At 43.2% G+C, this 15,499-nt stretch overlaps 1 protein-coding gene across 2 annotated transcripts in view; it reads left to right on the top strand.

Annotated features, from left to right (window-relative positions):
- C6 (complement C6) overlaps positions 1–15,499 on the top strand; it is a 42,471-nt gene that overhangs the window by 18,490 nt on the left and 8,482 nt on the right. For both annotated transcript variants that reach the window (XM_045571590.1, XM_036410340.2), the window contains exons 8-15: positions 2,313–2,553; positions 7,355–7,477; positions 8,167–8,333; positions 10,206–10,431; positions 11,284–11,455; positions 12,002–12,113; positions 13,123–13,255; positions 14,084–14,272. In XM_045571590.1, the coding sequence (XP_045427546.1) occupies positions 2,313–2,553; positions 7,355–7,477; positions 8,167–8,333; positions 10,206–10,431; positions 11,284–11,455; positions 12,002–12,113; positions 13,123–13,255; positions 14,084–14,272 (1,363 nt within the window). The remainder of the gene's footprint in view (positions 1–2,312; positions 2,554–7,354; positions 7,478–8,166; positions 8,334–10,205; positions 10,432–11,283; positions 11,456–12,001; positions 12,114–13,122; positions 13,256–14,083; positions 14,273–15,499) is intronic.

The following is a 15,499-nucleotide window of genomic DNA, read 5'->3' as shown; positions in this document are numbered from 1 at the left end:
AATCATGCGACAAGAAGGGGTGAGTTTTATCCAATCAGTAGAATGTCTAACTCATATTCAAATAGCTCTAGTGTTTTTTCATGGTTGTTTTATCCCCTTCAAAATTTATAGAGGCCGTATGTCTAATGACGCTTCCTTTTTGCATGTGTTTGGCTATATTTACGGTTGTATTCTTCGTCTTACTGGTTTAAGTGTATATTTCTTTCAAACCACATGTCACAGAACTTTGCTTTTTGTTTTGTTTAGTTTTTTGTTTTGTCTTGTGTTTTTAAAATATATTTTATTGCTTTTTTTTTTTTTTTTTTTTTTTTTTTTTTTTTTTTTTTTTTACAGAGAGGAAGGGAGAGGGATAGAGAGCTAGAAACATCAATGAGAGAGGAACATCGACCAGTTGCCTCCTGCACACCCCCTACCAGGGATGTGCCCGCAACCAATGTACATGCCCTTGACCAGAATCAGACCTGGGACCTTTCAGTCCTTGGGCCGAAGCTCTATCCACTGAGCCAAACCATTTTCAGCAGAACTTTGCTTTTTTAATGTAATCCGGTGGTCTCAGGCTTTTGCTAGGGAAACTCAGTCAACTTACATTTAGTGTTCTCACCAAGATTCGTGCTCGCTTTCCTCTCATTTTTAATTTTTCTTATCTGTTTCTGTTGGCTGCTCTTTCCTGTTTCCTCTGCCATCTTTGTCACAATTGCGCTTATAGTCAGTTTCAAAGTCATAATGCTGTTCACAATGAGTTTTCTCAGTAAGAGTTAGTGCTTTTCCAATTTGCTTCACAAATAAGACCTCATCAAATATTGAACTAGATCGTATGTGGTTAATAACTCACTGTCCCGTCATCTTGCCACAAGGACACGAATGCACTGACAGGTGGAGTGCCCTGGAGGTGCTCATGCTCAGCTGAATTACCAGCTTCACTTGTATTTCCCACGATTTAGTTCTTAAAGCTGCCTGGGAAGTTTGAACCATTCTTTTCAATGCCCTCATCTCAACAGGCATTTCAGATCTCCGGGGAGTGAGTACACTCATTAGTTCAAGCACAATGCCCCTCCTATCTTTCAAAAGCCAGGTTCTATGACAAAAATCAGGTTTTTAACTTAAAAATAGAATTAATGCGCCTACAAAATGGAGGCTCCACAAAGGCAGGACCTTGGCCTTGTTCACTTCTGTGGCCTTAGCGCCAGAGGCAAGAAGTTAGAAAGGGGGGAGGAAAAGGGAAAGGAAGTAGGAAAGGGGATGCTGACTCCTTTTCAATCCTTGGGATTATTGCTTTTCTTTTGTGTTAGCAGTCATTGTGTGCCATAATTATAGCACACAGGAAGATAGCGGTTTAATAATTTACAGTTATTATGAAGTTCTTTTGCTAGAATATACTCTCCTTTCTGTGTTTTGTTTTGTTTTGTCTTGTTTTTTTTTTTTTGCTCAAACACTACAATTTGGTAAAAGTAGGAAATTAGATAAGGTGCATAAAAATGTTTAAAAAGAGCAGTTACATGGATACACTTATAAAACTCAGTGGCTGTCTAGAAGAACAGTGTAATGGAATGAGGTTTGGGGCATAATAACTAACCACCTACTTCTAAACCAACCCAACATAACAAGAAATGATTCTTTAAAAAAAAAAAACCAAAAAAACAAAAACCTTCAAACAAATTTTTTTGCTTATGAGTAGAGGAGAGAGAATATAGATAATCTGGGTTAATCTTGCCTCTTAGTGATTTGGAATCAGAGCATTTGGGTTCATGTTATGCTTATGCTGAAGGGTGTGAAAAGTCATAGGGTGCAGTCCTCATCTGTGCACCAGAAGACATTTCGTGGATAACTGAGGCATGGAGACTTTGAAAGCTTTTTCCCAGTTAGTGACAAAGCTAGGATTTGAGTCTCAGTTGCATAACTTGAAATTGAAAATTCGTTGCATAATCCTTTTTCAATTATTTGCACTGGCAAGGCTCTCTAAATAAAAACTCAGTAGGGATGCAGCCATGATTGATGATCAAGAGAAAAAGATTTGCTTTTCTGAGAATTGATCTCTCTCTGGTAGGGAACATAAGCCTCAGTCACATGGTGTACATCATTGAGATCATCTCTTTTAGCACTTTCAACATCTCAGGAAAAGGAACTGGACCATCAAGTGACAATTATAATTGTGCGTGTGAGAACATGCAATAGCAAGTTAAAATTGTTGTGATAACTAGATTGAAATGAAGCGAATGATAAACAGATGACAGTTAAGTGCTTGATACCTAAAGATAAGCTTTCATTATGTTTAATCATCTTTCCTTTTCATTCTTTTCTCCTCTTCCATTTAGGATTCCAGTTTTATTAGGATCCATATGGTCATAAAAGTCTTAAACTTCACAATGAAAAGTAACGACCTGCAGCTGTCAAATGTGTTTTTAGAAGCCCTTAACCAACTGCCTCTGGACTACAACTATGCTCTGTACAGCCGGATATTTGAGAACTTTGGGACTCACTACTTCACCTCTGGCTCCCTGGGCGGCGTGTATGACCTCCTCTACCAGTACAGCCGGGAGGAACTGAAGAACTCAGGTATGCTTACCTCGGCCGCCCTTCTCATTAGCTGATCTGATCACAGGTGATGTCTTTTTCTCTTATTGTATTATTTTAAATCTTTTCTATTAACCTTAATTAGACTCTCCTTTATTTTCAAAATGATACGAAGAACAACCAAAAGTACAAAGTCAAGGAAATAAAACAAAAACAGTAAATTAGGACCAATAAAAAAGGAAAAATAAATATGTGTAACATCTTTAATGGGGCATCAGATTTGTCTCTGAATTTTCTGGCATTTAGGAAGATCATAAACGACTCAGTAGCAGTGACCTAAAGAGTATGCCCTTTCCTCAAAGTCAACAAGATTTGTCCTGGAACTAAATCCTAAAGAATCATTGACTTACAGAATTTTAATAGGTGATAATAATTTTATAGATTGCCAAAACCAGTTTGGCTCAGTGGATAGAGCGTCTGCCTGCAGACTAAAAAGTCCCAGGTTCGATTCCGGTTAAGAGCATGTACCTTGGTTGCAGGCACATTCCCAGTAGGGGGTGTACAAGAGGCAGCTGATTGATGATTCTCTCTCATCAATGTTTCTAACTCTCTATCCCTCTTTCTTCCTCTCTGTAAAAAAATCAATAAAATATATTTTAATAATAATAATAATAATTTTATAGATGAACTAGAGGCCCAGTGCATGGATTTATGCACTGGTTGGGTCCCTTGAACTGGCCTGCAGACATCCCCTGAAGGGTCGCAGATTGCAAGAGGGTGCAGGCAGGCCTAGGGCTCACTGGTGTACAATCAGGTTTAAGGAGGTACTGTGGGCGGTTGGCAGGCTGAAGAGGGTCCGCTGGAGGGCTTCAGGGCATGTCCAGCACAAGCTAACCCACTGGTCAGAGCAGCTGCCCCCTGGTGGTCAGTGTGCATCATAGCTACCGGTCGAATGGTCACTTAAGCTTTTATATATATAGAAAATTTCTATAAATAAGTGAAAATTCACTACCAGCCAGTGGTGTTTTCTTGCCTAGCTATAGAATAATAATATACACCTTAGCCTATAAATAAATCTTGGTTTCTTAAGTATGATCTTAAATTGAAAATATTAATTGTTAGTACAACTTAAGCACCTTTGAAATAATTTGTTTTCAGACCCTTATAGTAAATGGCACAGGGTCCTGTGATGATTCTACCATGTGTCTCTTGAGAACACGGTTAAGAGACTGAATGGTAACAAGAATTCAATTGACCAATACCCCCAAATAAGTCACAATTCTTGATCATGTAACTTTATACCAAAAGAACAAGGGAGTTGTTGAAAAATACAACACTGTTGTCGATGGAGTGTCAATTCCTCTGTTCTTACAGCTCATCTGGCAAATACTAATGTTTCCTGGGGCTGCCCTGAGTTCTTTCGAACCTTAGGTGACCAGAGATCCCTCTTGATGAGCTTCCTAAAAGAGGAGATGGGACAAATGTCTTTGAGAAATACTTTCACTAAGAGAGTCTCTAAAAAATTTCACCTGATGGAATTACTGAAATCGAAAAGGTTTATGCTGTGATGCACTCTCCACACCGCCTAGCCCTCCTGTCAGCTCTCCTTCCCAGCAGAGCGATGCTTGTCTCCTGCCACAGAGACTCGCATCCACATTAATGCTGGGCAAAAATCGTGGGGGGGAAATCTCCAATCCTTGACTTGTTTTCATTCACCCTTGAGATGATATTATTCTAGTTACCGTGGCTATGGCTCAGAGGATAATTCCTCATTTGATGAGCTGTACTCATCACCCATTCAGAGCAAAGCCTCCAAAGGCTTAGAGATCAGGGCAGTTAAAGAATGATGTGAATTTTTAATCAACCTTCCAACATTTTAATAGGTGAAGCCCCATAACCAAAATGAAGAATGATGAACTATCCTTCCCTATTGGAACATTCTCCCCTTCCGTCTCTTTCTCTGTAAATGGAGATAGAGTGAGACCTAATAAGGGAAAGAAAGGGAGTTTGAGATGTGATAGGAGACTGGAAATACATAATCATACACACCTGTGCACACACACACAAACACGTACCTACACACACTATATCTATGTATGTATATGTATATTTAATATAGTCAATAAAATGTATTCTTATGTTCAGTGTTCTTAAACATAATATATATTCTTATGTTCAATTAGTATAGATACTTATTTATTTCTCTATGTCACAATAACACTATTGGTGCACAATTTTAATTGTGGTTAAGTTGGAGCACACCAAGACAGAAACAAAATTTAATGAAATGGAATTCTCTATGGGTTGTGCTTACCTGTTTTTGCCCACTTCTCTGGATGAATATCTATTCTGGCATCTTCCCTTTTATCTCTTTCTATTTGTTCTCCCTTAAGTTAGCCATGACATGATACTTGAGTGCAGGCTTAGTTTTTGTTTGCTTTATTTAATAAGAATCAGAACCCTTGTCATTCATTTCAAAACACCACGACTTGAATATTCCATAGCACTTTGTCTCCCTCAGGAAAAATAAACAAAATTCAATTGCTTTCTAGTTGCATCCTTTGATTTATTCCCCTATTGTTCAGGGTCCCCTAGTCAACTTAAAACCTTGAATAAAAGTTGACATTGCTTCAGTGTGCAAGGTGAAAAGAATTTCAAAAATTCTGTGAAACATTAAACAATTAAAATATCATAATATGCAAGATGATAATTTTCAACTCCTTTTGTTAAGAAGTAATTTTCTGCTTTTAATTTGAGCAGGAAAATTAACTGCCTCACTACTTATCAGTATGACATTTTCAACTAGCACTGTTGGCCTTTGGCCAGTCAAAGTAGCTGAGGACATTTCTAAAATACTCATCCCCACACCCCAGCAGAGGGACACTGGGCTTTGAGGGGCCAAGTGCTACAGCATCAAGTTGCCTCTTGGACATTGTGGGTAAAGGTCAGGCAGCAAGCTTTAGGACCTGCTGCAGAGAAGAAAAGGCTGATACAGAAATTCCCTGATGAAACCTTGATGTTTTAATCACCGTATGGCCAACAACATGGCTCATACGAGGGATTCTTCATTCAAATCTTCAAGGATTCTCCTCTAACTCTCAGAAAATTGATTTAACTAAGCTTATGGTTAATTAATTTTGTTATCATTAATGAATTGTACACATAACATTTAATTTTAACTTACAAATAATCAAGACCTAACAAAAGAATAAGGAAAGATGGGAGTTGTTGCTATAGGGGCATTAAATTCCTAATGTGGCCTAACCATTTGACTCACCCACTTATAGGAAAAATACTGTCAGGAGAAAAGTGACTTATGTTTAGTCAGCTCGATCAAAAGCAGTCTTTTCTTTCTAAAGTTAAGGATACAAGGTAAGCATGGGGACTTCAAACCAAGAACTTCTTACAACTTTTAACACATCTCTTCCAATGTGACAAACTATTGAGAAAACTGAGGCGGGCACTCCCCAAGCTCCTCCACTCCGCCTCCTTTCTCAGTGATCTCTGCCTTCAGGTTTCAGATTAGCATCTCACCAAACTGTGCCTCAAGCACTAAACACACTTGTTCCTGCCTATGGTGACCTGCAACCCTAAATACCAGTATTTGATAAACTACTTGGCTTTAAGGTGCTTTAGGGCTGATATTAACAGCTCTATCCCTCATGTGCTTGTGTTTTGCAAGGCAATGTTTTACTAAACATAAAAAAACCGGGACTCTAAAATTGATGTTTCGGGTAGCAGGTCAGGTGGCGTGGGAAGCAGTTAACAAAAAGGAAACATGGATTTTCCTCAAATGACCCCAGGTAGGCAGTACCACCTAAGTGTACAAACGGCAAGATCTGTTTCCCTGCACTGTGCCCCAGTCAACCCCTGACACCCACATACATGGTGAAGACATTGAGCATAATGGCAAGCATTGTGGTGGCAAAGAGTGATTCAGGTGACACAATCTTCAGTGAATGATGCTCGGACGTTTAGTGAAAGACTAGGACCAGGAGGACTAAGGGTATTAGACCTGGGTGGCCTCAGCCTCAGAGACCAGAATTTTTATAAGATAAAGACAACTGTGGGGAGGCATCCGTAGAAGCAGCGGTGGGGAGTGAGGAAGATGTGGTCAACCCCAGCTCCCACAGCTGAAGGGTCTGGGAATGGGGCAGTACCAACCTCCCTTAGAGACAGCGAGAAACATATCCAATGCAGGCTTGAGTTCAGACGAGGAGAGCAAGAGAATAAATAGTCATGGAGGACATTGACAAGAGTTCCTAGGTCAGAAGTCAGAATTTCTGAGAGCAAACAGAAAGGTTTTGGAGGTGGAGGTGGAACGAGCAGCCAAGTCAGGGAGAGAACGCACAGGTGAGTATGAGAACGGGCATCCAGGGAAGGAGAGATGACCAACAGGATTCACATTTTTTATGATGAACAAGGAAAAGTGAAGTGGACAGAGGTTTCACAGAGTTAGTTGTGGCCCCACAAAATCTGACAGCGGGGCACGACACAGTGTGTGTCTGTCTTCTGATGTGCAGGGCTGCACAGTGGCAGTGACCAGTAGGATGGGCGAGCTTAAGAGGTTCATTCTATGTAAGCAACAGAGAGAGGCCAGCCTGGTCCTCTGGGCTGGGCCACGATGACCCCATCTTGTGCCAGTGTGAAAAGGAGAGGTAGCAGGGACTCATAAATACTTCTTCTGTTCAGGTTCCTCTGTCTGTGAAGGACTGAATCTGTAGGCAAGACTGTCGTTCATTCCCACTCACGCGAAGTACTAGTAGAGATAATGGCGGCTGATGCAGAGCCTCATGCTCTTCCCTGGATTCTCAGGAGGTTGTGTTTGTGCTGCATTTCCTAGGCTTAACAGAGTCAGAAGTTCAAAACTGTATCCGGATTGAAACAACGAAACGCTTTCTTTTCTTTAAGAAAACGTCAGTGGAACACCGGTGCACCACCAACAAGATGTCAGAGAAATATGAAGGTGACAGCCCCCTCCCTTTGCTGCCCAGGGCACCTCGTGGTGGACAGTAACTAGGACCATGTTGCCCAGGACTGTGGGTTTTTCAGTTTGCACTTATTTCAGTCCTCTATCTCAGAGCCCTGTGGGTGGTGTAAATACAGCATCATTAAGCAACACTTACAGGGGGAAATGGCTAAGGTTTTCTTTATCTTATACTTAAATTGTTGAATTTAATTAATATTGGATAGCAGAAGCCAGGGTCTATAGCATGCCTGGGGCCATACATAAACTATTGTAATACGTATCAAAAGTGGGGGGTTGGCATCAGAGAGAGCCGGGAACAGAGTCAGGATTTGGGCTGCATTTGCATCCCAGCCCCCCAGTCCTCCCTAGTGACCACACTTTGGGGGCCAATTCACTTCTAGCTTTATTGTCCCAGTTTACAACAGCACCCGTTTCTCAGGATGGTGAGAGCTGCACGAGATGATGCGTGCAGCTGATTATGTACAAGCTACTTACTACCCGGCAGCTGTGGGCACTATTGGCACCGCTACTCACAGACTGCCTGGGGGCTGAGGAGGGTGCTGTCTTGCTCCTCACCTAGCTTACTTAATGCCTCTGCCATCCACTCCTGTGCAAGCGGGCTCTTCTTTAAAGCTTTGATTTGCAATGAAATTAAATGGGCGATTGTTTTTAAAACACCCTTGCAGGCTCGATGATGCAGGGAGCGGAGAAGGCCATCTCCTTGGTCCAAGGCGGGAGGAGTGAGTACGCCGCGGCTCTGGTGTGGGAGAAGGGGACCTCGGGTCCAGACAAAAACGTCTTTTCTCAGTGGGTGGAATCGCTGAAGGATAATCCTGTTGTGGTGGACTTTAAGGTAAGAATGAAAAGCGAGCTGGGCGAGAGAGCTAAAGGACTTCTCTGGCAGCCCAAAGGAATTGCCAATCAACGCCCTTCCATTTTGCTCCAAGATGATCAAGGAAATGTCTTTCTTTAGTGTGCGGGCACAGTGGGCCTCGTTTTCAATGTTGAAGTACACGCCTATTGCTTTTGCTGTTCAAGCAGGCATTCTCTAACATATAGTTAGAATGTGCAGCATATGTGGAATATCAGGAAACGGGATTTAGTGAATAAAACTGCTCAAACTTGCCTAGAGTAGAATATTCTTCATCTCTCCAAGGCGTGTAAAGAATTTGGTCTCTGTGATTGCTTGCAACTTTTATTTGGTGAGTTCTCCTAAGCCTTCATGGATAGCTCCAGGGATAAGTGGGATTTTTATGTGCATGTGGCAATCTGGTTCTATGAACTTTGATTACATGTACCAGCCTTATATTTATTGTCATTACATAAGAAGGTGATTTTTATTATTATTCAAGGAGCACTTTGCCCACATATCAGTCCTACTGCATTTGGAACCAGTGTTTGCCTCAAACATAAGCACATTTTTATTTATTTATTTTTATTTATTAAGGTGTTACATATGTATCTTTATTTCCCCATTAACCCCCCTCCCCCTCCCCCATTCATGCCCTTACCCCCCCCTGTTGTCTGTGTCCATTGGTTAGGCTTATAGCCATGCATACAAGTCCTTGGGTTGATTTTTCTCTCTTACTCCCACCCTCCCCTGCCTTCCCTGAGGTTCTGATCTATGTTACTCTGTCTCTGGATCTGTTTTTGTTCATCAGTTTACATTGTTCATTATATTCCACAAATGAGTGAGATCATGTGATATTTATATTTCTCTGCCTGGCTTATTTCACTTAGCATAATGCTCCATAAGCACATTTTTAAATGCCTGCTAACAGGCTGTCCTGCTCTTTGAAGGTAGGAGTGCAGTCACGGTGAACGTAGATTAAAACACATGCAGCCTGCGATGCAGCGTACTCTCCAGGGGGTGGTAGGAAAGTGAGATCTGGCCGCCCGCCTGGCACCTGTGAGTCACCGATGGCACTAGATTAGGGGTGTCGAACTCAATCAGAGAAGGGGCCAAAATCTAAAATCCAGCCTAAATTGCGGGCCGAATGGTTTACTGAACAGTCATAAACTGTCATTGTGATGGAAACGCAGCGGAGTGCAGTGATGACAACGTGGTGCGGGCCACATTGCAAGGCCTGGCGGGACGGACTTGGCCCGCGGGCCTTGTGTTTGACACATGTGCACTAGATAGTCATTCCTTTGGGGGGTTAAAATATTAACAAAATGAGCCCTGGTTTTGGGTAAGCCCCATCATTTCTTGCTGCAATTCCTTACTCATCCTGCCAGTGAGTTCATCCCTCCGTTTTCTCCCATCCTACCCTTTCTCCTCTGCTCTCCCAAATGCCAGGGTTGCCCCTGGGAGAGCAAAGAACCCAGAGAGCTCTCCTCATCCTCTGGATCTTTCGCCTGGGGCCACACTCAGTGAGCCTCCAGCAGGACATCCCTGCGCTGCCTGCCCCTGCACACCCAGCTCAGCATTTGCTGCTTAACACATAACATGATGCGAGGCCAGGTAAAGGACATCTCTAGAGTAGAATTTCCAGGGAACCTAAGCTCCAGGCACACACACCGGCCATACTTTAGGGACAACAGAAGCGAACAAATCTTGATTAGAGCTGCTGTGAGAAAGAAACGAAAAGAAACTCATCCCTTTCTCCACGGTGCAACTGGCATCGATACTATGTCCTGCAATAACCCCTTTGACGTGTGGGGCTGTCCCTGCCTTGGGAAGTGGGTGGTGATGACAACCTATGTGACCATACCTCCTCTCTAGCTCGCTCCCATCACAGACTTGGTGCGAAACATCTCCTGTGCGGTGACCCGACGGAACAACCTCAGGAGAGCCTTCCAGGAATACGCAGCCAAGTTTGACCCCTGCCAGTGTGCCCCGTGTCCGAACAACGGCCGCCCCACTCTCTCGGGCACAGAATGTCTGTGCGTGTGCCAGAGCGGCACCTACGGTGCCAACTGCGAGAGACGCGCCCCGGATTTTAAATCGGGTAAGGGTCAGCAACTCCTGGTGAGGGAGGCGTCTTTTCCCCTCCGCAAGGGATGCTAAGTGTGTCAATGAAAGCAAAGACAAACTGCCATTAGCACCCCCCACCTTACGCAGACTCACAAGGAAGATAAGCCTGTAAAGAGCTCGACTCCGAAGTCCACCAGCCCTGGCATGAGCCTGTGGTGACCTGCCAGCTCTGTGGCCTTGGGAAAGTCACCTGGCCTCTCTGTGCCTCCATCTGCTCATCCAGAGAATGGGGATGATGTCAGCTTGTATCCAAAGATGAATATATACATAAAGGATACACAGCACAATGCCTGTGATATGACTTAAACAAAATAATAGAAAATACTATGAAATACAATGTGTGTCATAAACCTTTAGTGTGTTGTAATATAGAATAAAGATGGCTTCATGATAGGGATAAATTAAACCAGAGCTGAAGTTTTCATTCAGGGCTGAGTAATATTCCTGGTTACCTGATCCTCCTTAGGAAGGGGATGTGTCATAGGAGTAGGAAAATATTCTATTACCTGTAAGCACATGGTTCAATTTATATTCCACTCAGAAGAAGTTCCTATTTATCATGTGTGCACACATATACATATGTGTGAGGTAGGTTGCAGGTCGTTGACAATGATTCTCGAACTGTGGCCATTTTATCCAGCTGTGGGGACCGGGAAAGGAAGTCAGTGGGGTGTCAGGCCCTAACTCCCCCTTATCCTCACAACAACCCTGTGATATGCCACCGAGGACCACACAGCAGAAAAGCGGGGACCCCAGGTGGGCCTGGCTCCAAAGCCCACCTGCCCTGGGGTACACCGTCACCGGGGGCGGGCTGCCTGCCTTCCAGATGCGGTGGACGGGAACTGGGGCTGCTGGTCTTCCTGGAGCCAGTGCGACCTCACCTACAAGAGATCGAGAACCCGAGTGTGCAACAACCCCAGCCCGCTGAGAGAGGGGAAGCCCTGCGAGGGGGAGCATCAGCAGGAGGAGCACTGCTCCATCTCAATCATGCAGAACGAGTAAGGAGCCCAGCGGGCGGCTGGGTCAGGCCCCCGCAGCACAGTGAGGGCAGTACCACCTTCCTGCTAAGCAAAGAAATAACTGGAATCTCCCCTCTTCCAACACAGTATGTTGGCGAGGCATTATACCTGCTGTTAAGCTTTTATATAAATACTAGAGACCCCTTGCAGGAAGATTGCTGCAATAAAGCTTCCTACTTCAGTCTCCGCTGCCCCACCTGCTTCCCTCCCTTCTCCGCAGCCCGCTTGCTTGCTTCTCGGCAGCTTTGCTCCCTTCTGCAGCACTTGGCTTCTTTCTACACTATCTTCAGTCTTTGCTCTGGCCTGGATATGCAAATTAACCGCCATATTGGTTGGGTTAATTTGCATACTCACCCTGATTTGGGTGGTGGGCATGGTTTGTGGATGTAGTGAAGGTACGGTCAATTTGCATGTTTCTCTTTTGTTAGAGAGGATATACGTGCCACTCTATGTATATACATTAAATATATGTGTGTATGTACATGTTTATTATATTATATGCACATATGTATTGTTCCCTTTTAGTGGACAAGCGTGTATCAATGACGATGAATATGGGAAAGAAGTAGACCCCCCTGACCCAGAGTCAGACACAGGGTGTCCTCATCCAGACCCTCCGGAAAACGGATTTATCCGAGTAAGCATCCTGACTTTTCCTTCAGGTTTGGGGGTTTAAAAAAAAAAAGATAGAAGTTAAAAAATATGCTTTTTCCAAAAGTTAGGGTTATTGTGTTTCTAGTTTAATAATCTGTTGATGTAAAAAGTGGAATTTAGAAACCACTCTTCACCCCGAATTCCCTGGGGATGTCTCTACACCTGATTGTCAGGCCAAAGGATAGCAGGTTCCTTGTGTACTTGGTTCCACCGATTCACATGCTACCCGAGCATTTATGTGAGTGCACCATGGCACTTGAGTATCAGGAGGATAGAGGCAGCTGTAAGAACCTGCCCCTGTTTCATTATGATTTGTGAGATGGAGACCTGGTGGGGGAAGTGCCACCCAGGAGCCGGGGTGGGGCTGGTAGAAGTGATGACTATAGAAATACAGCTTATACATGTTTCCCCCGGAACTGAAAGGAGTGCTCCTCAGGAACCTGGGAAATGCAGGACCTTGGCACAGAGGACTTTCCACTTGAGTTGGGTCTTGAGAGAAGGGAAGAAAGTGTTGGGCAGAGAGAGGAATTAGCCAGGCAGCCAGTTAAAGAGACAGACACATGGGAGAGAATAAATGTTATATTCAAAGAACAGCAGATGTTTTGTTTTGCTAGGGGACAGGTTTTACAGGAAGAAATGGCAAGAGGTGAGGAGGGTAATATTCCAAAGCAAGTAAGACCCGTTATAACTTGAAAATTTTAGTGACTATCTGAGACACACACACACACACACACACACACACACACAGGAAAGGGACCAGTTAGAAAGTTGTCCTTGTAAGAGATTATAAATTTATAAATCCATAAACAAAGGCAGTGCCGATGGCAAAGGAAAGGGGGAATTGGAGAGAGATTTAAAAGGTGAAATTAAAAGAACTCTGTAACTGAATATATACAGGAGTGAAGGAATCGAAAAAAAACCAGCTGACCCTGAGGTGTTGAGAAATATTATTCATAGCGCTAATAATTTGCTGATTTCGGTACTAATTCTAGAATGAGAAGCAAGTGTACTCCGTTGGGGAAGATGCTGAAATTGCATGCTATACTGGATTCAAGCTCGTTGGATACCAGTACTTCAGCTGCTTGCCAGACAGGACCTGGAGACAGCTCGATGTGGAATGCCAGCGTGAGGCCCACCCTTTCTCATGGCATCTCTAAAGAATAAATGCGCCCAAAATAAATAAAGCAAAGCCACCACAGACCAGGAATTTTACTACTTTTTAATAACTCTGGTGGAAAGGTTTAGTGAAGCAGAAAATAGGACTCATCTGCTAGCACTAGATTCCAAAGCATCTTCAGGTGTCAGTTCTGGCTCTGTGTGTTGGCCTCAGACACACAGGATGGCAAAACACGCGCTTAAAGAGAAATCCGGGAGGTCTGCTCAATGCTTCTCACCACAGACATCTGCCTAATCCGATGTCCAAACTGATGCAGATTGAGGAGTCCCAGGAAGATGCTGCTTACCCCCTTAGTGTATCTGCGATGGAGCTGCATGGGGAAGGCAGTTTTCTCCTTGGAGCACTTCACATCCTTTCCTGGGGAGGAGTGTGAAGGCTCCAGGCATAGCTGTGCTCCAGTAAAATCAAAATGAGAAGCAGACAAGGCTCACATGGGGACTCAAAAGCTATCGTGAGACCCCGTGAGCAGAATTGAGACCACCATCGGTTAGAATGGTGGCTTGCTTTTGGGCAAAGGGGAGGGAAGAAGAAGAGGTTCCTGTAATATAATGAAAGGTAGAAGTACCTGGAATCTATCTTAGAAGGGAATTGAGCTAAAGGAGGGTCTCAGGGAAAGCCTGGGATCCTCAACTCCCAGATTCTCTGATGACAAGGGGGCATTAAAACAGAGCGAATGGAATGAAGCGCATTAAAATCATCTCTTGCGTTGTATAAAATCGGCCTACATCTGGTGTGTATTCCACTCCACTGACGCCTCTAAAATTTTTCTGCTGCAGTGGCACAGTGCCTCAAGCCAGTGGTGCAGGACGTTCTGAGTATATCACCGTTTCAGAGATCGTACGAAATTGGAAAATCCATTGAGCTGACCTGTCCCAAAGGCTTTGTGGTTTCTGGGCCTTCAAGGTACACATGCACTGAGGATTCCTGGACACCACCCATTTCAAACTCACTCACCTGTGAAAAGGGTGAGTAGCAGCTCAGGATTCTCTTCTCTCTCATCTAAATGCATGTGTGCATATGTACACATTAAATATATGTATGTGCCTAGGGGAGGGGTCTCCCAAGGTTGGTAGCATAGCATCTACCATGGTGCTATTTCTTTCTTTCTTTCTTTCTTTCTTTCTTTCTTTCTTTCTTTCTTTCTTTCTTTCTTTCTTTCTTTTTTAACAAGAGAAAATGACAAAATTTAATTACATGCATGGTGTTATTTCTTGAGTGTGTTTTGGGAGGACAAAACAGGTTGTGAAGAGGAGGAGGTCAGGCAGAAATGAGAAGTTATTGGTCAAGTGGATAGCTTCAGATTTTAGAGATCGAGGTTATGTTTATTTTTCAATATACTTCAACATTTTAAGCTCACCCATAAAATCAGAATTGATAGCTAAAGGAAAATTGGGTTAGAGTGGAAGGTCATTTAAAAAGCTTTTTTAATAATTTAAGCATTTTCTTTTAACTTGAAATATAGGAATGCACACTTATTCACCAATTTTCTGATGTACAACCAATTTTTATTTTTAATGAGTCCCATCTATGTTATCTGCTAACTCTGCCTCAAGTGCATCCACTTCTCTCCATTTCTACCATGGGGACTGATCAAAATCAACATCTTCTTTCACCCAAACTACTACAGTAACCCCCTAGATTGTCTACCCACAGCTCTCTTGACCACTCTCCACATGGAAGCCAGAATTAATTTATTTTCCAAAATCCAGACCTACTTTTGTCACACCACTGCTGCTTAAAACCCATCAAAGACTCTCCACTGCTTATTCAGTAAGGGTGAAAGTCCTTCCATAAGCCCTGAAGGACCCTGTACAAGGCCATACCTTGTTCCGTGCACTTGTTTTTGTGTTCTTCAATTACCCTGGTCTTCAGCTCCAGGAAAGTCACACGCTGCCTCACTTTTTAGCACTTCATGCCTGATATTTCCTTTCCTTTCCTGCTGTTTCCTTCCCCTTTTCTCTTCTCGTTTCACCATTTCTAACCTTCTGAGCCACATCAATTTCTTTGTTTTTATGCTAAGAAGGATGGCAATTCTATTTTTATGAGTGTGTTTGTTTGATTCATGTCTGTCTGCCTCCATAAGACTATAAGCATAGGATCTGGGTCAAATTTTGCTCAATACACTACCCCCAAAACCTAATGTGGTACTGGGAATATTTACATCAATAAACATTTAAGAAATAAGTGAACAG

The sequence above is a fragment of the Pipistrellus kuhlii genome, unplaced genomic scaffold, assembly GCF_014108245.1.
Source record: "Pipistrellus kuhlii isolate mPipKuh1 unplaced genomic scaffold, mPipKuh1.p scaffold_m20_p_4, whole genome shotgun sequence".
Classification (NCBI taxonomy): domain Eukaryota; kingdom Metazoa; phylum Chordata; class Mammalia; order Chiroptera; family Vespertilionidae; genus Pipistrellus; species Pipistrellus kuhlii.
This window is presented reverse-complemented; position numbering and strand designations above follow the sequence as displayed.